Source organism: Procambarus clarkii, chromosome 89 (genome assembly GCF_040958095.1).
Source record: "Procambarus clarkii isolate CNS0578487 chromosome 89, FALCON_Pclarkii_2.0, whole genome shotgun sequence".
NCBI classification, from domain to species: Eukaryota; Metazoa; Arthropoda; class Malacostraca; order Decapoda; family Cambaridae; genus Procambarus; species Procambarus clarkii.
Window position 1 is genome coordinate 14,486,486 of NC_091238.1, and position 23,045 is coordinate 14,509,530.

Here is a 23,045-nt window from a genome sequence, read left to right on the forward strand (position 1 = left end):
TTGATAATATTACATTTCAATATTAGACCAATACACTCATATCATTTTTCTAGCATTTTATCTGACAATTATATATATATATATATATATATATATATATATATATATATATATATATAAATATATATATATATATATATATATATATATATATATATATATATATATATATATATATATATTAATAATATGGGAATTTTTTACGTGGTAATCATGTCTCCTCTGAGCCTTATATCTTCCAATGAAGCAAGGTCCAATTCTCTGTCTTTCCTAGCAACTCACATCTCATAGACACCCAACCCGCAAATCTGAAAATGAAAGAATATTAACGTTTCGCTCCATCCTGGACCATTCTTCAGTTTGTCTAAGGTTATCTTGGACCATTCTTCAGTTTGTCTAAGGTTATCTTGGACCATTCTTCAGTTTGTCCAAGGTTATCTTGGACCAATCTTCAGTTTGTCCAAGGTTATCTTGGACCAATCTTCAGTTTGCCCAAGGTTATCTTGGACCAATCTTCAGTTTGTCCAAAGTTATCTTGGACAAATCTTCAGTTTGTCCAAGGTTATCTTGGACCATTCTTCAGTTTGTCCAAGGTTATCTTGGACCAATCTTCAGTTTGTCCAAGGTTATCTTGGACCAATCCTCAGTTTGTCCAAGGTTATCTTGGACCAATCTTCAGTTTCTCCAAGGTTATCTTGGAATTTCTTGCCATCTTCTTCCGATATTCCTCCTCAATTTTTACATCGGCAAACATTGAGAGGAATGAGTGCCTCCCATAGAAGAATATTTACACTGATCAGAAATAAGTTAGGTCTGAGTACTGAGCCCTGTGGGTCTCCGCTCTGACATCTCGTCACTCCAAGATCTTTTCCTCTCACGATAACTCGCCATGTTAAGTTTTTGTTTACATACTTCCCTTATTCACTGGAACACCTTCCCTATCACTCCTGTGTTTGGTGGGGGGGGGGGGAGGCGCTCTCTTCGCTGGTTAGAAGCAACTCACTTTCTGCGCGAGTTTAGGGCGCTCACTTTGCGTAGGTTAGAGCACTCACGTTTGTGCTGGTCTAGGGCGCTCGCTCGTAGTCTCTGCGTTAAGTCTGACAGGAGAGAAATTACTGATTCCCAATGGTCTGAAAACACCAGTATAAAAAGCTAGGATTTCTTGAAACCCGAAACTTATGCACAAGGGGCAGCAGAGAACACCCACCAGACTGCGACACGTTGTTCCCAGGATCAGGTTGGGCTGCCGTTACCTGTGACAGGTGGTCATAGCCAGGTGACGCCAGGTGGCCACAGCTGGGTGGCGCCAGGTGCAGACTCTGCCAGCAGGAACTGAATCCTGACCTCACACACACACACACACACACACACACACACACACACACACACACACACACACACACACACACACACACACACACACACACACACACGCTACATTATTGAATTTCCAGTCATTAGACCCCACCAGTTTTGCCGGTATGAAGTGCCTGGAGCTTTGCAATTGCTTTATTACCTCTCGTGTTCTTGAGGATATCCTCGTGATGCATCCAGAGTGTGCTAGTGGAGCAAGCAAGTGGAGCTACTGGTAACATGGCTCTGTATGACTAACCATCCTGTGGGATAGGGGGGGACTTTTCTTTTAGCATCACGTAGACTCGTGACTCACTATGTAACCTTTCATATCTAAATATGATAATAAAAAATAAAGACACCCCTGTGCTGCTGCAATTGTACCAACTGATCCAAAGTTGTAGCGCCACCAAGGCGTAGAGTTGTAGGCGATAAAGAGTATTGAACTGTTCGTTTTCTTCAGTTTATGTTCCCGCAGACCACGTTCTCTCTAATCACATTCCACTTCGTACACGAATGGATCAGACGGACAGTCAGTACAGGCGTACGTAATACAGGCGGACGTTACTATGAACCAAGGTCTGTACGAACCAAGTACGGACAAGCAGCCACGGACCATTTTGCCACCTCATTTTGGGGAAGGGGGGAGGCGAGGTCATCCTACACTGCAGCGGACGATTTTACACCCGCCCCTTGCGGTCGACGAGAGAGGAAAACGTCTGCAGAAGAGGCCATCAGTCAGCCTGGTACAGGCCTCCTGTCATCCCGGGCCGACGAGCTCTCCCTGCCCCCTGCCCCTGAGAGGCAGGGGGGCAGGGGTATGCACCATCCACCATGATGCAATATCAGATACTAGCCTGATGATGTGTGGACGCCGGGTAAATAGCACTCTAGATCCCGGCCGAGAAATTTGACTTGTAAATGACACATCTCGGAGAATGCAGAGAGAAAAACGACTGACAGCTTGAAGATGTATGTCCCCGTCCACCCAGACAGGATTTACAGATCTCGAGGCAAGCTACTCCAACAAGAAGCAATTCGCTGTTCTTTGTTGGCTAACCAGTCGCCGGTAACACCAAATACAATGAAATACAGGTTTACCAGTTGCCTGAGGTTCGTGCCACGGGGAGACTTGAGACAATTCTGTCGCTCCCTCGTGGTTAAAAGTAATTAAAAAATGTTATAGCGAAATGAAGGAAATTATGAGGAGAAAGCGCTAAGCTAGTATGATTATGTACTTTTACGGAGTACATTGGATAGGATACGAACTGGAATAGGGGAGATGGAGTAGGGGAACGGCGCCCCAGCCACTTGCACCATCGAACGCCGACTTGAAAGAGTGAGGTCGTCGCTATTACCGACCAGTTCAAGTGGCCTGTAGTCGTCACAGTGATCAGTCCAAGTGGTCTAGAGAGAACAGCTTATGGCGTCAACGAATTCAATCAAATAATCCTTCTCTTTTGTCTGGACTATTTCGTGGAGCGCCACTCACACCTAACCATTACCTCGAACACATATTAACAGGACGATATGATCGATCCTCTTTAGTTGGGTGGACCCACCGCCAGACTGTCCATCAAAGACAGCATACACAGATCGCTTCACAGAAACCTTCAATATAGAATAAGTGCATGGACGGATAATCTGGTCAACGAGATTATCACACTATCGACTTGAGAATGGTCCAAGACGGACCGAAACGTCGTCGTCCCTTCACTTTCTAGTGTGTGGTTTGGTCAACAATCTGTTTAAGATTCTAGTGAAAGTGAATTGAAACGGACCATTAAAAACAAAGGAGAATATAGACCTTATCAACACTTTTGGCAGCCTCCTTCATGAACAGAATCGTGTCTAAAGATAATCATTGAAGGATTACTAGTTCAAAAAAAAAAAAACAGCATGTGACTCGCAGACTCAATGCAGTCATAGAACAAAAAATTGAAACTATTTCAAGACCGACAACCACTCACATCTTCACAGATGGATCAGTTGATCAGGAAAGAGGTTGTGCTGGGGCAGCAGTTTACACTAAACCATGAAGCTTACTGGAGCATGAATAGTGGGTGCTCAACATTGCAAACAGAATTATATGCCCTGAAGGAGGCCATAAATTATGCAATTGAGAATAATTTACATGATGTTATCATTCATACCGACTCTAAATCTTTGCTCCAGGCATTGTTATCCAGTCAGCACAGAGATAATATACAACTCATCACAGAAATCCAACATATAGGAAAAGAAGCACACATTCTAGGGCTATCAATCACCGTAACTTGGATACCAAGTCACATTGGCATAGATGGTAATGAAAAGGCAGACTCGCTAGCAAAAACTGCCAATATCAACACTTTCAGAAACGGGAATGCTCCCTGTGAGTGGCACATTTCCTTTCAGGAAGACTCTACCTGTTGTACAAGTTCAAATACCTCCAAGTTTTTCACAGATTAAGGAACAAATAAAGAAGAAAATACTCCCAACTATCAAAAGTCGCCACAGAGCCAAAGTAGCGGAAGGAAGATCCACTGCGATATGGTACGAACAAGCCACTGGGTACTACTCTTTCATACCTGACAAATAGATATCCAGAGACATTGCAGTAGCCATACACAGACTCAAGACTTGGTTACAAGTGCTGCTGGGAGGTAATAAACCAAATAGTTAAAGAGTGTCATATCCGTGGAACAGAAGCAGAGGCGCCACTATTGCATTACTTACTGGAATGTGAAGGAACTGAAGCCCTGCGCATCAAACTCGACATTAATCCAATGAGAGCAGCTGCATTAATTGCTAAATCCACATTGACTACAATGATTAGAAAAGCAGTTGAAGAATGGGACACACTAATGAACACTGTTAATCTATATCTGCCACCAAGATAATTTATTTTATTTATTTATTTATATACAAGAAAGTACATTGGGTTTATGAGAGTACATAACATTGATGTTTTACTTATTTGCAGGGAAATACCTGCGTGGGCTCTAAGCCTCTGACTGGTCCACTAAGTGTTGCTTGTTTCTGTTTAACTTAGGCGGAGTGTGAGTATTCTTGTAAAGCCTCTAGCACGCATAGCTAGTGCGTGCTATGTAATTTTATTAGCACAATGCATGCTATAATGTTATTAAAACAAGACTAAAACCAGTGCGCTAAAACAGAAGCGGAAAAGAAACGGGAAAAAAAGAAGGAAACCCCATCTCCATTTAAAACTGACCCAAATACCACAGTAATAAGGTTATTGCGAATAGCCTAACTCAATAACCTAACTCGTGCTACATGGACATTTCGTTCTGAGGAGCTAAATATAAAACAAGCTTATATCCTTCTTTGAAACTATGCCAAGTAGCCAAAGAACAGAAGATTAATATAAGGAGTGGCTCGACTTCACTGGAGAGGCTTCTCCTCACTGGCGAGAAAGAGTTGCTAGACTTCAATGGAAAGAGAGTGATTATAAAGTAGAAAATAGACTTCAATAGAAAGGGAAATACTTTATCGGAGAAATTACCGTGACTCCTCATGCGTCATTAAAAAGACATTTATGCAAGAGAAGTGTTGATTAAAACACAGATAGGATATGGGAGGAGAGTCTAACTTCTTGTAAAATAATCTCAAGAACAAGGCGGAAGAACAATTAAGTATGCGATGATCGATTCACCTATGACTTACTCAGAGCACTGAGTATAATTGGGTTCTTACATTTCGATTCACCTGATACCTCTGTTTACCTAGCAGTAAATAAGTATACAGGAGGTAGGGAACTCATTTTTGGGTTGCATCCTTGGGAAGATCATCAGCAGTTGGTCCAGGAGGCATTGAAAATCCTAAACAGGCTTCCTGTACTTATGCAGGCGATGAGTCACAATAACGTGGCTGAAGTATGTTGACCAGACCACACACTAGGAAGTGAAGGGACGACGACGTTTCGGTCCGTCCTGGACCCTTCTCAAGTCGATGATTTTGAGAATGGTCCAGGACGGACCGAAACGTCGTCGTCCCTTCACTTTCTAGTGTGAAGTCTGGTCAACATATTCCTGTACTTACCCCTCAGTACGTACCTGTGTGTCAATGGGGGGTTAGGTTTATCTCCATTGGTCACAATTGTAACCAAAGCTAAAAATACTAACTGTGTTACAATATAACTATTCTGATGTTCAAATTCTTTGTTAAATCTGGCCTTAAAGATGTAGATGGAGGTGCCTTCCACAACTCTTTGTGTTTAGTGCATTTTACTTGACTACCAGTACAGGGTACGACCATTTCCTTACACCTTCGGTTCATTAATTTGCGTTTTCAGCTTCTACCTGTGTCTTCTTGTCCTACTTTCTCTCACTCTGAAGAGAATATCCTTGTACTCCTCCCACCCTCAGTATCTTATATGTTGTGATCATATTCCCCCTCGGTTTCTTCTATCCTTGATAGAAATGGTTGATAGAAAGGGGAAGGATAGATAGGGTTGTGAGATTTAGTTCCATTAACCTATCCTCATTGGTTAACCCTCTTGGCTCTGGTACCAATCTTGGTGCAAAAACCTCGACTATCCTGTATCCAACAATGGGAACCACTCTGCGTATTAGTGGCTTCATATAATTTAAATTGTATACCTGCGAGTACTTCACTGTAGCACGATTCATATGTTTGTATTTTATATATTTATATGAATACGTATTGTTATTATCTACAGGTGATCCATGGTCTCGTAGCCTCTGCACGCACAGAAGCTGATTGAGAGAATTGTCCTCTTAGGCATAATGCGTAAATGGGTAAAAGGTTAAATTTGATAATAATTCAAGTTCAAGTATGTTTATTGAGACAAGAAAAAATTATCCTCAAAGGGATAGAGTAGCTTAGGCTATTTCTACCCCCCTCTACTACAAGATACTAATGACATGGCCAAGTTTATATTTTATTTTCGATGACAACAAAGACACTTTTGGAGATAGGACAAAGGATTACGATACCATATAGATGAATTTGTGGATATGACAGATATTAAATTACACTATTTTGCCCATTTCAATTTCAAAACGCAACAGATGCACTTGTACTGACCATATTGTTTGCTATTTCAAAGGTTTCATCAATAAATTTACTTTCAAAATGTTACTAACGTTATAATTAATCTAAGATTTTTTGTTTAATGTGTTTAGCCTTACATGAAACACACTAGTTGGTCCATAAATAAAAGAAAGAAAACGAGTCTTGAGACAATTCATAGAAAACTAAACTTTTGAACTGTATATACGCATTACATAATGTAGAAAAGAAAAACAAATATATTTACTTTCTAATATAAATACAGTAGAATTATTATAAATAATATTTTATATCTTAAATACATTAAATGTTCTTTGATGTATTTTTTACCGTTTTAGCAATAAATATATAAAAATGAAACATAATTATTAGTGCATCTGTCTTTAATATTTTTATTTCAGTGTTTTTCATTACCTCTACAGATCTTTGTGAGCAGCAGCTGGCTGTTAGGGAGAAGGTAAATAACTAATTTTGTCGGGGTCAGGAAGGATGTGTATAACTAAATATGACTTTTAAGCTTGTATCGGGTAACCTCCCAGGTCTAACTGTTGACCTTCCCCAGGATGTAACACCACAACAGTTGCCTGGCTATCCGGGTACCTATTTACTACTGGGTGAACAGAGGCATTAGGTGAAGTAAAACATGCCTAACCATTTCTAGGATACAAGACACTCCGTACATTGACAACATCGCACACTAATATTTTTACCACTTCGGACACCAGCTTTCGACGTTTCGCATGTGTACGTGTTCCATATTAAAACGACAATATAATGCTATTAACAATTAAAATCTTTTATTTAACAGGCATATAGTTATTAAATGAAGTTTAGTGATGTAATAGACATAATCCGGAGTTGGTAAGGACGCCGCCCGCCAGCGTAAACACAACACACCCGAATGCCCACAAACACGATACAACGCACAAAACACAACACTTCTGTCAGTTTTTGGATAAACTCCTTTTATATTTATTATGTGAGAGTTATACTTGTATAAAATGATAACTATTATAGGTAAGCGCCTAATATTTAATATTAATCAATAAAAAAGAAGTCAGAAGCCACACACCTGTCTGTACATGTCTTTTGTGTAAAAGTATTTTGGGCGCTCATGTACTTGTGCGCTAGCTGGCGTTCACAACTGTTCTCGCCTACAAGCATTAGAATTAAACAAACGAATTCATTTTTTCATTTATATACAAGAAGAGAAGGCTACCCTTGAGTCTGTAATATTCATCTGATCACTGGTCTCCCATTTGGTCCTCATCGCTTTATCTTACTATTATTGAATGTCAATAACCATATTATGCAATTTCAATTTTTGATAAAAATGAGTTCCCTGTTGGGTTATTTGTGGACCTGCGTAAAGCTTTTGACACTGTCAACCACCAAAACCTTCTTCTTAAATTACGTCATTATGGAGTCAGAGGACACTCCCTGCAATACCTCAAATCCTACCTTACTGACAGGCTCCAATATGTTTCTGTGAATAATACAATTTCTCCCACCCTACCCATCAACATTGGTGTTCCTCAGGGCAGCATACTTGGCCCTCTCCTCTTTCTCATCTACATTAATGACCTTCCAAATGCCTCCCAACACCTCAAACCAATTCTATTTGCTGATGACACAACCTTCATTTACTCCAGTCCTGACCCCCTTATATGCAGTGAACGTAGGTGTCTATGGAAGAGTACATCATAGAGGAGGGTGAAAGGAAGGTGACGATGGAGGAGGAGAAGGGAGGGGGTGTGAAGGTAGGTGATGGAGGAGTAGAGGGGAGGAGGGGGGCAAAGGTAGGTGTCTATGGAAGAGTACATCATAGAGGGGGGTGAAGGTAGGTGGCGATGGAGTAGAGCAAAAGGGGTGGGGTTTGAAAGTAATCCTGAGTTTAATTTTTTAGTTATATATAGTGACACCTCGGCTTACGAATGAATATTTATGAACTTTTCGGGTTACGAGCCTAATTTCTTCGAAAAATTTGAATCGGGTTACAAACTTTGCCTCGGGAAAGGAGTTTGTTGATATACGTATGGGCTGACCTAGCGCGTGGTGGCATGGTGATCGCGCCTCAGTTTACCAGTGTCTCCTGCCTAGTAAGTATTGCGCCTGAATTCTTTGTAAAGCATTACATTTGTTTTGGGATTTTTGGCTATTTGAACATAAAAAATTTTATGATATATCTTGCCATGAGTCCCAAGAAAGCCAGTGGTAAGGTTTCGAGGGGGGGGGAAAAGATGAATCAAGTTTGAAAATGTGAAAAGTTTGTGTGACAATAGAGCCTCGTGGAAAACTTTTGCTGTGGTCATTACCTGGTGGAATGCACCCAGGATGGAGTATTAGGGCTATACATCTTTTAAATCATAAAGTAATAAACATTTCCCATCAACCTTACAAACAATATTAACCTATTTTCATGTATTTCCCCCATGTGCATTTTAACAAAGTTGCTAAATTGCCTTTATCATTCTGTAAAATTTCAATTACAGTACTGTATGTATAATTTTGTTAGTATAAATGGACTGAATATTCTGAAATTGCTATTAATTTTACAATTTCAGATTCAAAGGTGGTCTGGACACCCAATTTGGTCAGACAGGTGAAGAGAGCTTTTAGGATAGTTCGAAGAGATGAAGATGGTCACAATTGTGTTCGAAGAGGCAAACGCCCCCCTTTGCTCCTGACATTATGTTCAACCATTGACCTCTGCACACCTAACACAAGGTAGGTTGAAAACTCCTCCTTCATGTCATTGGTTCATTAGCCAGAAACTTAGGGCCCATGCAGGAATATCCCTAAAAAAAAAAAAAGTGGCCCCAACAATGCATCCTCCAAGTCTGGAGGATGAGCAGGAGCATTGTCGAGAAGCAGGCCCTTTAGTGTCAAACTTTTCTCTTGCCGATATTTTTTGATGGCAGGGCAAACCACTCTACATCACAGTTTTTCTGCACGTTATATATTTTGTAAAACTCTTGGATTTTCGGAATGATACACGAGCAAGGGTTTAATTTTCAAATCGCCACACAGCACAAGAGTTAGCCTATCCTGACACAAGTTAGCCCAAGTTAGCTTGTGTCCGGGCAGTGACGTCTCCTCTTGGGTAATGTATGTCCTCTTCGGCAATTTTTTCCAGAATAGCCATGTCTCCTCACAATTAAACACTTGTTGTGGAATATATCCATCAATACAGTATCTACAAAATCTTTAAAATCACGAACAAATCTTTCAGCCCCTACTTTGTCTGAGCTGGCACCCTCACCATGCCTCACAACACTATGAATACCACGTCTTTTTTCAAAATTTCTCAAACCATCCCCTACTCACCTTAAACTCTTTCGTATCTGCAAATCTCGTTCTAGGGGTTTTCTTTATAAGATCTTGCATGAAGATTTCATTGTTGACCAAACCACACACTGGAAATTGAATAGACGACGACATTTCGATCCATCCTGGACCATTATAAAGTCGATTGTGATGAGATGAGGGAAGCAAGAGCATTAAGTAGGCAAGAGAGAGAGGTGAGGAGATGGCAAGTATGTACGTATGTACATGAATAAAACATGTACATACTTATACATAACGTGTGTAAATAGTGTAATAAACACAATGACAGTATTTTGGGAGGAGGAATGTTGGCGAGTAATGTGTTGGAAGAGGGAGGGAGGACTGGCAGGGTGTGGCAGCTCACTCATGTTTTTTTGGCTCACCATACCAACATAGTGGATCGTTATGGTGAATACATACGTAGATGGGTATATACAATGTGTGTATATAGTGCAATAACAGCAAAAACACTGTTTGATTGTAGAATATGTCGCATATATGAGGCCCATAATTTTGAGCATAGCGATGTTCTATACTTTGAATTATATAAATTCCACAAATTACACACTTTTAAATAATATTACAGCAAAAAAAAGAAGAAATGAATGAGAAACTTCAAAATAATTGCGCAACATTTTATTCGCAGCAACTGCCGTCGCACGGGGTGGCGGGGCCAACAGACCCCCATCGCTCCAACGCTCAGCGCCCATAATTTGCTCAACTTCCCAGCTCCATCGCAGCTAAAGTAAGTCACATACAATATTTTTTGTTTAGTTTCCCCGTGATCAGACTCTGCATTTTAACAATATAAGAAGAGAAAAAAATTTTTGGAAAGAATTTATTTCTTGTGCACCAGGGTGTTATTTGGAGACAGAGCAGTTCAGTGGTTAACTACTAAATTTTTTTTTCTCCCACACACGCACCCCCCTAGGAAGCAGCCTGTAACAGCTAACTCCCAGATACCTATTTACTGTTAGGTAGCAGGGGTCATCCCCTTTTGTACAAAGAATCTGCTAAAGCTTTTAGGGCTAATCTTTGACACTCGTTTGTCTTTGTCGCCCCATATTTTTTTACGTCCGAGTTGAATGCTCTAAGGCCCTTAACTAACTTTAGGTCATGTCCCATACTTCTTGGGGAGCTAATCGACACTGCTCCTCTCTTTACATTCCTCTCTCGTTCTGTCTAAACTCGATTATGGCCCTGTTTACTCGTCTGCTTCTCCTTCTACCCTTCACCATCTGGACACACTGCATCATACTGGGTTACGGCTCAGCTCTGGTACCTTTCCTTCAACACCTACCCTAAGCCTGTATGTTGAAACTGGCGTCCTGTTTCTACAGGATCGCCATGATCGCTACTGTCTTCTCCACCTTGCACGGTCCTTACAGCACCCTCACTCTTGCTTATGTCATGCCTTGACCTTTACCCATCCTGTGGTTCCTGTTCCCCTTCACCACCTATCTCTTTCTGTACGGTTGTCTCTCTTACAAAATGCTCTTTCAGTTTGTGTTACCAATATTTCCCCTCATGTCATTCCGTCTTTGCCCCTATGGAGGGGTCCCCGTGTGGGAAAAACCTGCTGGGATTGATATAAGAGGAGACTACCAGGGACTTGTACTGAACTAAATTAAAAATTTACTGTCTGCAAATTAATTCAACTAAAATCTCTAGCTAGGGTTGTAAATCCTAGATCCTCTTTTCCTAATGACAGACTGTGGGCTGTAAGGGACAGGTGGGGTGAATGACTTAGTTGATAGAAGTTCCAATCCACCTGTAGACAGGGATCTCACATCAGCTTGTATTTTATACAAGGATAAGATTTAATTAATTCAGTTATATGACTGAACACTGGCTCTGTTTAAATCAGGGATTTAAACATACATAGTCTAACCTAGCACCATAACTTACAGCCAATAGATTCTTATACTATAAACAACAAATTAAATTGTAAAAGTATAATAAATGACCTTAAATGTAGTCTAAATACTGTTAAGTAAGTACTAGAAATTATATTCAATTAAATGAACTTATATGATAACTTAAAAAATAACTAAGCAAGCAATTGATAACTTAATTTATATATTCAAATATATATGCAGACATATTCAATTTATCTACAGTTAGCTTGACTGAATCTCTTCCAACACTATGGACACTTGTGAGGTTCTTACTTATTGAGGCTGAATTCTTTCTGACACAATGGACACTCATGAGGTTCAGTGCTTGGATAAGATTCACAGCTACACTACAATTTTAATATACTGATATGTGAGGCTTAGCCTCGCTTTTTAACCAACAGACAGATTTATAGGATATTAAAGCTACACAAGCATACAATTGGCCAATCATATACCAAATAACCTTCAATATACTTCTCTGCCAGTCGGGGTGCCTGTCTGACAAGTTTGCCAGACTGATTAACTTTCTCTTGTTGAGTTTAGGCACGATATTTTGCTACAGCGTTGCTGTATGATGATCTGGTAGCGTTGCTACGTGATTATCCTGCAGTTGCAGAAGAATGATTGGAGATAAAGAATAGGAATGAAGGTGGTGGAAACTGCGTCACTGTGATCTCCACTAAACACTCTTATTTTATATAAATGTTCTAGGATTTTCCTTGTAGATATTGTCCAGGTACTCCCCCAGTTCTAGAGAGTATTCACTAGCGATGAAAATATTAGATAAGGTGTCCTTGAGCTGGTAATGTTCGCTAAGGATCAGTCACTTGTTCACTCAGTTGTAAACAAACGCGGAGTATGCCGCGGGGCGTCTTGGAGCGCGCTTCTTGCTCCCAAGATGCTCCTCCCTCTTCCTTGAGAGGTAGCTTTCAGTGAATATTGATTGATTATTTTTACAGTCTAGACTTATGATTAAGATAAGATGTGATTATAATATAATTAGATATAAGATTTAAAGATTATAAGTAGTATTTGAAAGTACCACTGAATCTTATTATGGATTTGATTTTTAATCTCTACCGGAAGCGAATAAATGTTCCAATAGTTTTTTAATTAAGAAATCCTTCTAGAAGCTTCTGGATCCTTGAGAGATCATGTACAAAGTCACGTAGGCATCAAAAGGGCCCCTGTTGCGTACGTGTTCATGGTGCCATTGTCATCCAGGATCAAGCTATAAAATGAATCTTTAATGATTCTAATATGATTTTGATACGATTTAGATATGATTTTGATATGATATAGAAATGATATAGAAATTATACATTTCTTAGATGATTATTAGATATGGTGGGTAAAAATTTCCCACACCCCGTTCCTAAATTCTGTAAGCCTTGACCCACATGACTAAAACTTTTACCCCTCCTACAGTTCTAAATCACCTTTTCCTTGAACACTTTTCTTCACACTTCCACTCTATTTCCGTCTTCACCAATGGGTCTTAAGTCTGCAGACGGTGTAGGCTACTCTGTTGTTTTTCCTGACTGCACCTTTGTGTCTCCTGCCTCCGGAGACTAGCATCTTCATGGCAGAACTTTATGCTATTCTCTATGCTCTTCGTCTCTTGCTTTCTCATTCTCATTCCTCCTTTGTGGTTGTAGTTGATTCTCGTAGTGCCCTCATGGCTCTAGGGTCCTTTAATCCCGTCCATCCGGTGGTCATTGAGATTCAACATTGGCTGTTTCTTATTTCTAGTAAATTTAAATCAGTAGAGTTTTGCTGGGTTCCCAGCCATATTGGTGTTTCAATGAGCGTGCGGATGCTGCCGCTAAGGAAGCTATCCGTTCTTGTCCCATCTCCCGTAAAGGTATTCCTTATTCCGACTTTTATCCTGTTATTCATTCTTCCCCGTTGGCAGGGTTGTTGGTCCTCTGTGGTTGGTAACAAGCTGCGTACTCTCAAACTTAGTGTGTCCCCGTGGCCTTCCTCCTACCACCGTAACCGGCGGTGGGACACTGCTTTGGCACGGCTGTGGGTTGGTCATACCCGCTTAACCCACGGTCACTTAATGGAGCGCCGCCCTGCTCCTTATTGTCCGAATTGCGTTGTCCCTCTTACAGTTGTGCATATCCTTGTTGAATGTCCTGACTTCCAGGACGAGCGTGTGTCTTGCTTTCCGACCGTCCCTCGCAGTCACTTGTCCCTCGATAGAATTCTAGGTGAATCGGATACTTTTGATATCGTTCGCCTTATGCGTTTTTGTTCTCGTATTGGCATTCTTGGTGATATTTAGCGCCCTCTGATTACTTCGCACTCTGATGGTGCTACTTGGCCTTCCCGGTTTGGTGCCTTCTTTTGGTAATTACCTTACCTTCATTGTTGTTTCATTTTAATGTGGTAGTTGTGATATGGATTGTTCTGGCTCACGTGCAAGGTCTTGGATTTTTTTCTGTTTTATATTAAGAAATTGCCAGTCTTGTTACTATTTGTAGAGTTAGAGATCTGCATTAAGGCCTCAATATTATATTCTTTATTTTTTTTATAACATGTTATCAGCAATTTTTGTGGTTGGTAATATTTAGATTAATGTCAGTGATGTATATGACAAGGGTTAAGACCCCTTGTGGTATGACAGCATTTTTCCCCAGTCATTTCTTTAACAAATGAAAGGGTCCTCGTAACCATTCTTTTGTCCTTTCTACCATGTACCTGTTTGTTGCTTCTTGGTCTTTCCTTTGGTACTTTGGCTATTAAAACAATGGCCTTTGGTAATGTTGCAATTACCATTTCTAAAAAAAAATGAGCAGGTTCATTAGGCAGGGTTTGTTTTTAGCAAAGTTTTACAAAAATATTCCATTCCTTCAGGACCTTGCAGATGTTAGGTCAAACTAATTGACAGTAATCTGTTTTGCCCTTTCAAACAATGATGGTTTTAATCTAGGTAAAATATTTCAGAATATCTGAAGTTTGGCAGACAAATCATTTAAGAGCTTTGATTAAATTTAAGTTACCAAAGACTTTGTGAAAACCATGTTGTATAGATGCTTCAGTGTCACTTTTCAAATGTTTTGTAAATTTAACATTGATCTTTAACTAAAGAATCATAATTTGTACAAAGCTTAGGTGTTGCATAGCTTTAAATTTACTTTCAAATATGAAAACTAAAATATTGACTAAAGTTTCTTCCACTTTAATATTTCAGACTAATTTGCAATATTTGTTAGTTTATGTAAATTGAATAGGTAGTCCACTTTTACATCTTTTCAATGCATTTTGCATGCACCTATGTAACAAGTTACAAATAGGTGTAAATTTTACCAAGTATTTATTTTCAAAGTAAAAAAATTTAAATGTTTAAACATTGCAACAATAGTAGTAAACAATAATTTCCACAAATTACACACTTTTAAATAATATTACAGCAAAAAAAAAGGAAGAAATGAATGAGAAACTTCAAAATAATTGCGCAACATTTTATTCGCAGCAACTGCCGTCGCACGGGGTGGCGGGGCCGACAGACCCCCATCGCTCCAACGCTCAGCGCCCATAATTTGCTCAACTTCCCAGCTCCATCGCAGCTAAAGTAAGTCACATACAATATTTTTTGTTTAGTTTCCCCGTGATCAGACTCTGCATTTTAACAATATAAGAAGAGAAAAAAAATTTTTGGAAAGAATTTATTTCTTGTGCACCAGGGTGTTATTTGGAGACAGAGCAGTTCAGTGGTTAACTACTAAATTTTTTTTTCTCCCACACACGCACCCCCCCTAGGAAGCAGCCTGTAACAGCTAACTCCTAGATACCTATTTACTGTTAGGTAACAGGGGTCATCCCCTTTTGTACAAAGAATCTGCTAAAGCTTTTAGGGCTAATCTTTGACACTCGTTTGTCTTTGTCGCCCCATATTTTTTACGTCCGCGTTGAATGCTCTAAGGCCCTTAACTAACTTTAGGTCATGTCCCATACTTTTTGGGGAGCTAATCGACACTGCTCCTCTCTTTACATTCCTCTCTCGTTCTGTCTAAACTCGATTATGGCCCTGTTTACTCGTCTGCTTCTCCTTCTACCCTTCACCATCTGGACACACTGCATCATACTGGGTTACGGCTCAGCTCTGGTACCTTTCCTTCGACACCTACCCTAAGCCTGTATGTTGAAACTGGCGTCCTGTTTCTACAGGATCGCCATGATCGCTACTGTCTTCTCCACCTTGCACGGTCCTTACAGCACCCTCACTCTTGCTTATGTCATGCCTTGACCTTTACCCATCCTGTGGTTCCTGTTCCCCTTCACCACCTATCTCTTTCTGTACGGTTGTCTCTCTTACAAAATGCTCTTTCAGTTTGTGTTACCAATATTTCCCCTCGTGTCATTCCGTCTTTGCCCCTATGGAGGGGTCCCCGTTCCTAAATTCTGTAAGCCTTGACCCACATGACTAAAACTTTTACCCCTCCTACAGTTCTAAATCACCTTTTCCTTGAACACTTTTCTTCACACTTCCACTCTATTTCCGTCTTCACCAATGGGTCTTAAGTCTGCAGACGGTGTAGGCTACTCTGTTGTTTTTCCTGACTGCACCTTTGTGTCTCCTGCCTCCGGAGACTAGCATCTTCATGGCAGAACTTTATGCTATTCTCTCTGCTCTTCATCAACTCTTTTCTCGCTGTCAATACTCCTCTGTGTTTGTAGTTGACACTTGCAGTGCCCTCATGGCTCTAGAATCCTTTAATCCAGTCCATCCTTTGGTAGTTGAAATTCAACATTGGCTGTTTCTTATCTCCAGTAGATTTACGACAGTGGAATTTCGCTGGATTCCCACCCATATTGGTGTGTTCTTAAATGAGCGTGCGGACACTGCCGCTAAGGAAGCTATCCGTACCTGTCCCATCTCCCATAAAGGTATTCCTTATTATGACTTTTACCCAGTTATTGATTTCCCTTTTCTTGCCCGTTGTCAGGGTTGTTGGTCTTCTGTTACTGGTAACAAACTGCGTGCTCTTAAGAGTAGTGTGTTCCCATGGCCTTCCTCCTACCACCGTAACCGGTGGTGGGAAACGGCTCTGGCGAGGTTGTATATTGGTCATACACGTTTAACTCACGGGCACTTAATGGAGCGCTGCCCTGCTTCTTATTGTCCAAACCATTGTCTCTACATGTCCTGACTTCCAGGACTTATGTGTCTTGCTTCCCGACCATCCCTCACTGTCAATTGTCCCTCGATAAAATTCTTGGTAAATTCAATACCTTTGATATTGTTCGCCGTATGCGTTTTTGTTCTTGTATTGGCGACGTTAGTGATATTTAGCGCACTATGATTATCCCACACATTTGATGGTTTGATAATTACTGTACTGTACAGTACTTTGGTTTGGAATGTATCAAATAAAGTTGTTTCATGTATTCAAATGTGTGAGAAAATCCACTGGGGCTGTGAGATGAAGCGAACCTGTAACAAAGGCATTGCCAGTTGCATACTCTACCACCACTGATGGTAAAAGTCTTACAACTGGATATCTTGTGTGACGGGTTATGGTATCACAGCTATACTGAACCAAGATGGTATGGCTCTCCCTCACATAAATGAAAGAAATGCTGCTATTGGCCTTGCAGTGTGTAAGTTGCAGGTGAAAACAAATGAAAATTATCAAATAAATAATTAAACAATTTACTGAAATAGTAATGAACAAAAATAACACATGACAATACTTGACTATCATGTAATGCAAAGGTGAACAAGTTAGTATGACCTTAAATGCAAAAATAAACTATAAGCAATGAATAAAAGTATGAAGATATACTGGTGTTCTGAAAACAGCTACCATACCACCATGGCATCAGTCACACAACGTTGGCAGGAAGCGGACGACGGGTTAGAGACACGAAGGTGATCCTAGAGCACTAAGGGAGAGATTGCCTCTCCAGGGAGGCAGCGCTCTTTATATAGTCCGGCGGTGATGACTCATCCAGTGTCAACACGAGGTGGACATCTGGTCAACTAGCAAACTGCTCGTTGTGGCTGGCGGTGCCTTTGTGTTGAGCTGTACCACTGTCAGTTGAAGGCGGCTAACTGCTTGTTTGTGGGGACAAACTGCCAGTTAACAGTGGCGCCCGGCTTTCCTCTGAGTCGTACCAGGCCGTGCCAGGCCCTGGGGGGTATGGAGAGGTGGCAGGACTGATGACTCTTCTGGGCTGGTGTAGATGTACAGGCATACCTCAGAATAAGAGTTTAATCCGTTCCTGGAGACGCCTCGCCTTCCGAAAACTCGCATTCCGAAGTTAATTTCCCCATAAGAAATAAAGGGAAATGAATTAATCCGTTCCTGACTACCCCAAAAACCCCACATCAAACTAAATTTTTATACGTAATTTACCTAATTCATCTAAATAAACCTACAAAACTGTGTTCCAGTTATTACTTACCTTGCTGTCGAGTGCTGTAGGCGTATGGAAGATGGTGAGGAGGGGGGAGGAGGAGAGGAGTTACTGTTTGGAAGGGGAGTCCCCTTCCATAATCACATCACATAACCCCATGCCTTGTAACACTATGGATACCACTTACTTGTGGTCTTTGTGCCGTTAATGTTCTTACTCCTTTTGCCACTTTAGCACCCATAATCTTATTTTTCTTCTTAAGTATAGTGCATATTGTTGATGTGGCTTTGTTGTACTGCCTACAAAGTTCAACAACACGTGTACCGTTCTCATGCTTCCGAATGATCTCTTGTTTCTCCTCTATTGTCATCCTCACATGAGCTTTCTGGCCTTTATCCTTACCACTGGCTTTCTTGGGACCCATGGTGAGATATATAATAACAAATTGTATAGACAAATCACCAAAAATCCAACAAAACACTGAAAATCCGCGAGAAGAATTGATGTGGGGGTAGTCACTGAGCGCGAGACAATAATAAACTGAGGGGCGGCGGGGCGGAGGGGCGACGAACGCGCTAGGTCGGCTGTACGCGTATCAACAAACTCGCGTCCAAACTCGCCTCCCGAAGTAACCCTCGCCTTCTGAGACAAATTTTTGGAGTAAATACACCTCGCCTTCCGAAAACCTCGCATACAGGGACAATCGCATTCCGAGGTACCACTGTATACTTCCAGTGCAGAGGCATTGAAGGTGAAGGGAAAAGGCAGTTCCACTGCTATGCAGGGGATTCACGTGACACTTGTGAAGCCACAGAAAGTCTGGAGGCCCTACTGAAGCCAGTCCAAGTATTAAATAAAACCCCTGAAGTACGCCGGTGAAGGGTAAAGTGAAGGGTGAAGCAAGACCGTATGCCCCAACTTCAGGCACACACAGAAAATCACGTTTTGGTCCCGCCTCTCAACTGTGTATTTGAAGTTGGGGCGTATGGTGTTGAACTGCTTCAGCCTTCACCTGAGTGCTTGTTGGTCTTACGTAAGACGTTGACTCAAGGAGTGGCCTCAAAACTTGCTGTGATTTATGGGGAAGTCCGGTTGTAAGACTTTTACAAAGTCAGTAATATACTGTGGTAGAGTATGCAGCTGCCAGTGCCTTGGGCAAGGGTTTACGTCGCCTCACAGCTCCAGTGGATTTTCTGCTTGGTGTATATCAGGTTGTGATTTTGTGTGTGTACCGTATTGTTATGATCGCCGTTTGATAAGTCCTTTCTGGCCTCAAGAGTCATTGTTACCCACCTAGAAAGATTGCAGATGGCCAAAGCAGTTATTTAAGTTAAGAAGGGACAAGTCTTAAACAGAATTTTGCATAATATTTGACTGTAAAGGGGTAAATTGAGGTAGATTGAAAAACAAAATGGTGAACCGGGCAGGCGGTACTCACAATTAGGCGAGTACACTCGGGAACTTTTAAAGTGCAACCAAACATGCTTTAGGCTCTCACAACAAGAGGTGAGTGGTGGTGGCTCAGGTGCTCAGCCAATCAGAGCACCTAAGGAGGGAGGGCAGGAGTGAGAAGGGGGTGGTATGTGGAAGTTTGGTGACAGTTGTGTGTAGTTTGTTCATCTTCATTGTAAGTTTCATGGCTTGGTGTGCATTTCCCTAGTAAATTTAATTAGGGAAAAATTCAGGTGTTTGATTTTTTAAATCAACTTTTTAAATGTTGAGTTGTTAAAGCCTCAAAGTGCGTGGAGTTGGTTTGGGAGTATGGCATCCTCATGCTGTTGTGTGCTCGCATGAGGTAGCAAAGGTGATGTAAAGTTGTGGGGTGTACATGCTTGGGACGTCCTCTCTCGGGATGGCTGGTGTTAGACCTGCGTGTTTGTCGGTTGTTGAAAAGCCGTCATCCTTTGCTGTTGTGGTATTGATTTTACATTGTTCATCTTGTAATTAATACTGTAGTGCGATGTCTAGGGCTACCATTTGTAGGTTTAAAATGTCTAATACAAACAGTTGTCCAATGAGTTTTAATAGAAAATATCATCCACCAAGCACCATTGTACAATTATATTAATTGACAGTATATGGATTGTGCAGAACTGCTTAGAATGATCTTTAACACTTGGCTATATTGGTCATGTCAAATACCTGCACGGTGAATGCTCAAAGACCCTTTCTTTATTCAGTGTTGTCACATACCTCATGGGGGTATGGATAGGCAAACACTCATTCGGTTAAACTTGCCTTGTAGTACTTTCAGAGCTCAGTAATTTGGAATCTGGTTAGCACTTTCCAAATAAATTGACCTTTAAAGTGAATTTCTATTTAGGTTTAAAACATTATACCGAATGAGAAAGTCGGATTATATAGCCGAACACCAGAAATGTTGTTATTCAATTTGGTTGCCTAAAGCACATTCAAGGACTCAAATTACATGGCATTCCAGGATTCCTCTATACCTTGCCTTATGCTGTAAACATTGCCACAACCCTGTGTTTTATTGATTTAAATGGCCACAGGGAGGCATACAACACTGCAGATTATGATGTCATTAGTTATCCACTGTGCTGACAAGTGGGCTGACTGATGTTCGTTGACACCTGTATCGTGCTTCAATTTAATTGCCAGGAGATCACCCTCTCACTAGACTCGTCTGTAGGAAGTAGAGTATAGTATCTCAAATTACCTTGGATCATAAATAGCATAAGACTTGGGGGTAGGAGAGGGTTGCAGTGTTTGTCATGGCTCTCAGTTGTTCCTGGTATTAGGCAATTTAGTTCTGGAATCATTTTTGTTGGCCAATGTTAAACTTTTTCGAAAGTAGATGTTTTTCTGAAAGGGAAGGGGGGGGAACCTCTATGCTTGGATACAGTTATCTAAGTGAATACTTAGATTTATACAGTAGAATAACTACCTTCTTTTCCTTAGTCAAAAAGGTTGCTTGTTTATTTCTAGGGACTTGTATTTTCTTTTATTTTTAACTGCAGCAACTTTCAGTGAATGATAGATTCTTACTGAAAGGACCTTTACTTCATTGTTGTTGCTTTATGGTCATCTCATTGTGTACAGGGATTCCGCGAAGCTTTTGGGGTTAGTCTTTGACACTCGTTTGTCTTGGTCAGCCCATATCTCTTGCCTCCGAGTTGAATGCTCTAAGGCCCTTAACCTCCTTAAGGTTTTGTCCCATACTTCTTGGGGAGCGGATAGGCGCACGCTCCTCTATTTGCACTCCTCTCTCGTCCTGTCTAAACTCAATTATGGTTGCCCTGCATACTCTTCTGCTTCTCCTTCTACTCTTCGCCATCTTGATGCTTTGCACCATACTGGGTTGCGTCTCGGCTCTGGTGGCTTTCGTTCGACTCCCGCCCTTAGTTTGTATGTTGACACTGGCTTTCTCTCTCTTCAGGACTGCCGTGATCGCTACTGTCTTCGCTATCTTGCGCGGTCCTTCCAACATCCTTCCTCTCGCCTCTGTCGTGCATTGACTTTTCCTCCTCCTGTGGTTCCTGTTCCTCTTTATTGTCTCCCACTTTCTGTCCAGTTATCTCGCTTACAGGATTCTCTTTCTTTTCATATTTCTAATGTTTCTCCTCGTATTGTTCCTTCATTACCTCCGTGGAGAGTCCCCCTTCCCAAGTTTTGTACGTCCTTCACTTGTATTACTAAAGCCTTTACCCCTCCTACAATTCTGAAAAGCCTCTTCCTTGAGCACTTTTCTTTGCACTCCCACTCTATTTCCATCTTCCCCGATGGGTCTAAGTCTGCGGATGGTGTGGGCTACTCTGTTGTTCTTCCTGACCGTACTTACATGTGTCGCCTCCCTTCGGAGGCTAGCATCTTTACGGCAGAACTTTATGCTCTTTGTCTCTTGCTTTCTCATTCCTCCTTTGTGGTTGTAGTTGATTCTCGTAGTGCCCTCATGGCTCTAGGGTCCTTTAATCCTGTCCATCCGGTGGTCATTGAGATTCAACATTGGCTGTTTCTTATTTCTAGTAAATTTAAATCAGTAGAGTTTTGCTGGGTTCCCAGCCATATTGGTGTTTCAATGAGCGTGCGGATGCTGCTGCTAAGGAAGCTATCCGTTCTTGTCCCATCTCCCGTAAAGGTATTCCTTATTCCGACTTTTATCCTGTTATTCATTCTTCCCCGTTGGCAGGGTTGTTGGTCCTCTGTGGTTGGTAACAAGCTGCGTACTCTCAAACTTAGTGTGTCCCCGTGGCCTTCCTCCTACCACCGTAACCGGCGGTGGGACACTGCTTTGGCACGGCTGTGGATTGGTCACACCCGCTTAACCCACGGTCACTTAATGGAGCGCCGCCCTGCTCCTTATTGTCCGAATTGCGTTGTCCCTCTTACAGTTGTGCATATCCTTGTTGAATGTCCTGACTTCCAGGACGAGCGTGTGTCTTGCTTTCCGACCGTCCCTCGCAGTCACTTGTCCCTCGATAGAATTCTAGGCGAATCGGATACTTTTGATATCGTTCGCCTTATGCGTTTTTGTTCTCGTATTGGCATTCTTGGTGATATTTAGCGCCCTCTGATTGTTTCGCACTTTGATGGTGCTACATGGCCTTCCCGGTTTGGTGCCTTCTTTTGGTAATTACCTTACCTTCATTGTTGTTTCATTTTAATGTGGTAGTTGTGATATGGATTGTTCTGGCTCACGTGCAAGGTCTTGGATTTTTTTCTGTTTTATATTAAGAAATTGCCAGTCTTGTTACTATTTGTAGAGTTAGAGATCTGCATTAAGGCCTCAATATTATATTCTTTATTATTTTATAACATGTTATCAGCAATTTTTGTGGTTGGTAATATTTAGATTAATGTCAGTGATGTATATGACAAGGGTTAAGACCCCTTGTGGTATGACAGCATTTTTCCCCAGTCATTTCTTTAACAAATGAAAGGGTCCTCGTAACCATTCTTTTGTCCTTTCTACCATGTACCTGTTTGTTGCTTCTTGGTCTTTCATTTGGTACTTTGGCTATTAAAACAATGGCCTTTGGTAATGTTGCAATTACCATTTCTAAAAAAAGAGCAGGTTCATTAGGCAGGGTTTGTTTTTAGCAA

At 41.2% G+C, this 23,045-nt stretch overlaps 1 protein-coding gene across 7 annotated transcripts in view; it reads left to right on the forward strand.

Moving 5' to 3' along the window:
• The first annotated feature begins 6,714 nt into the window (after positions 1–6,714).
• LOC138359166 (uncharacterized) overlaps positions 6,715–23,045 on the forward strand; it is an 80,460-nt gene continuing 64,129 nt past the window's right edge. Inside the window, exons 1-4 of one of the 7 annotated variants that reach the window (XR_011225818.1) lie at positions 6,715–6,844; positions 8,952–9,114; positions 10,361–10,459; positions 15,094–15,192. Coding sequence is in view for 3 of the 7 variants with exons in the window: in XM_069318059.1 (XP_069174160.1) it covers positions 7,128–7,131; positions 8,952–9,114; positions 10,361–10,459; positions 15,094–15,192 (365 nt within the window). In the remaining 4 variants the exon portion in view is untranslated. Of the gene's footprint in view, positions 6,845–6,920; positions 7,132–8,288; positions 8,487–8,951; positions 9,115–10,360; positions 10,460–15,093; positions 15,193–23,045 lie in introns of those variants that run through there. The other 6 variants (XR_011225820.1, XM_069318059.1, XM_069318060.1 and 3 more) reach the window with 6 other exon arrangements.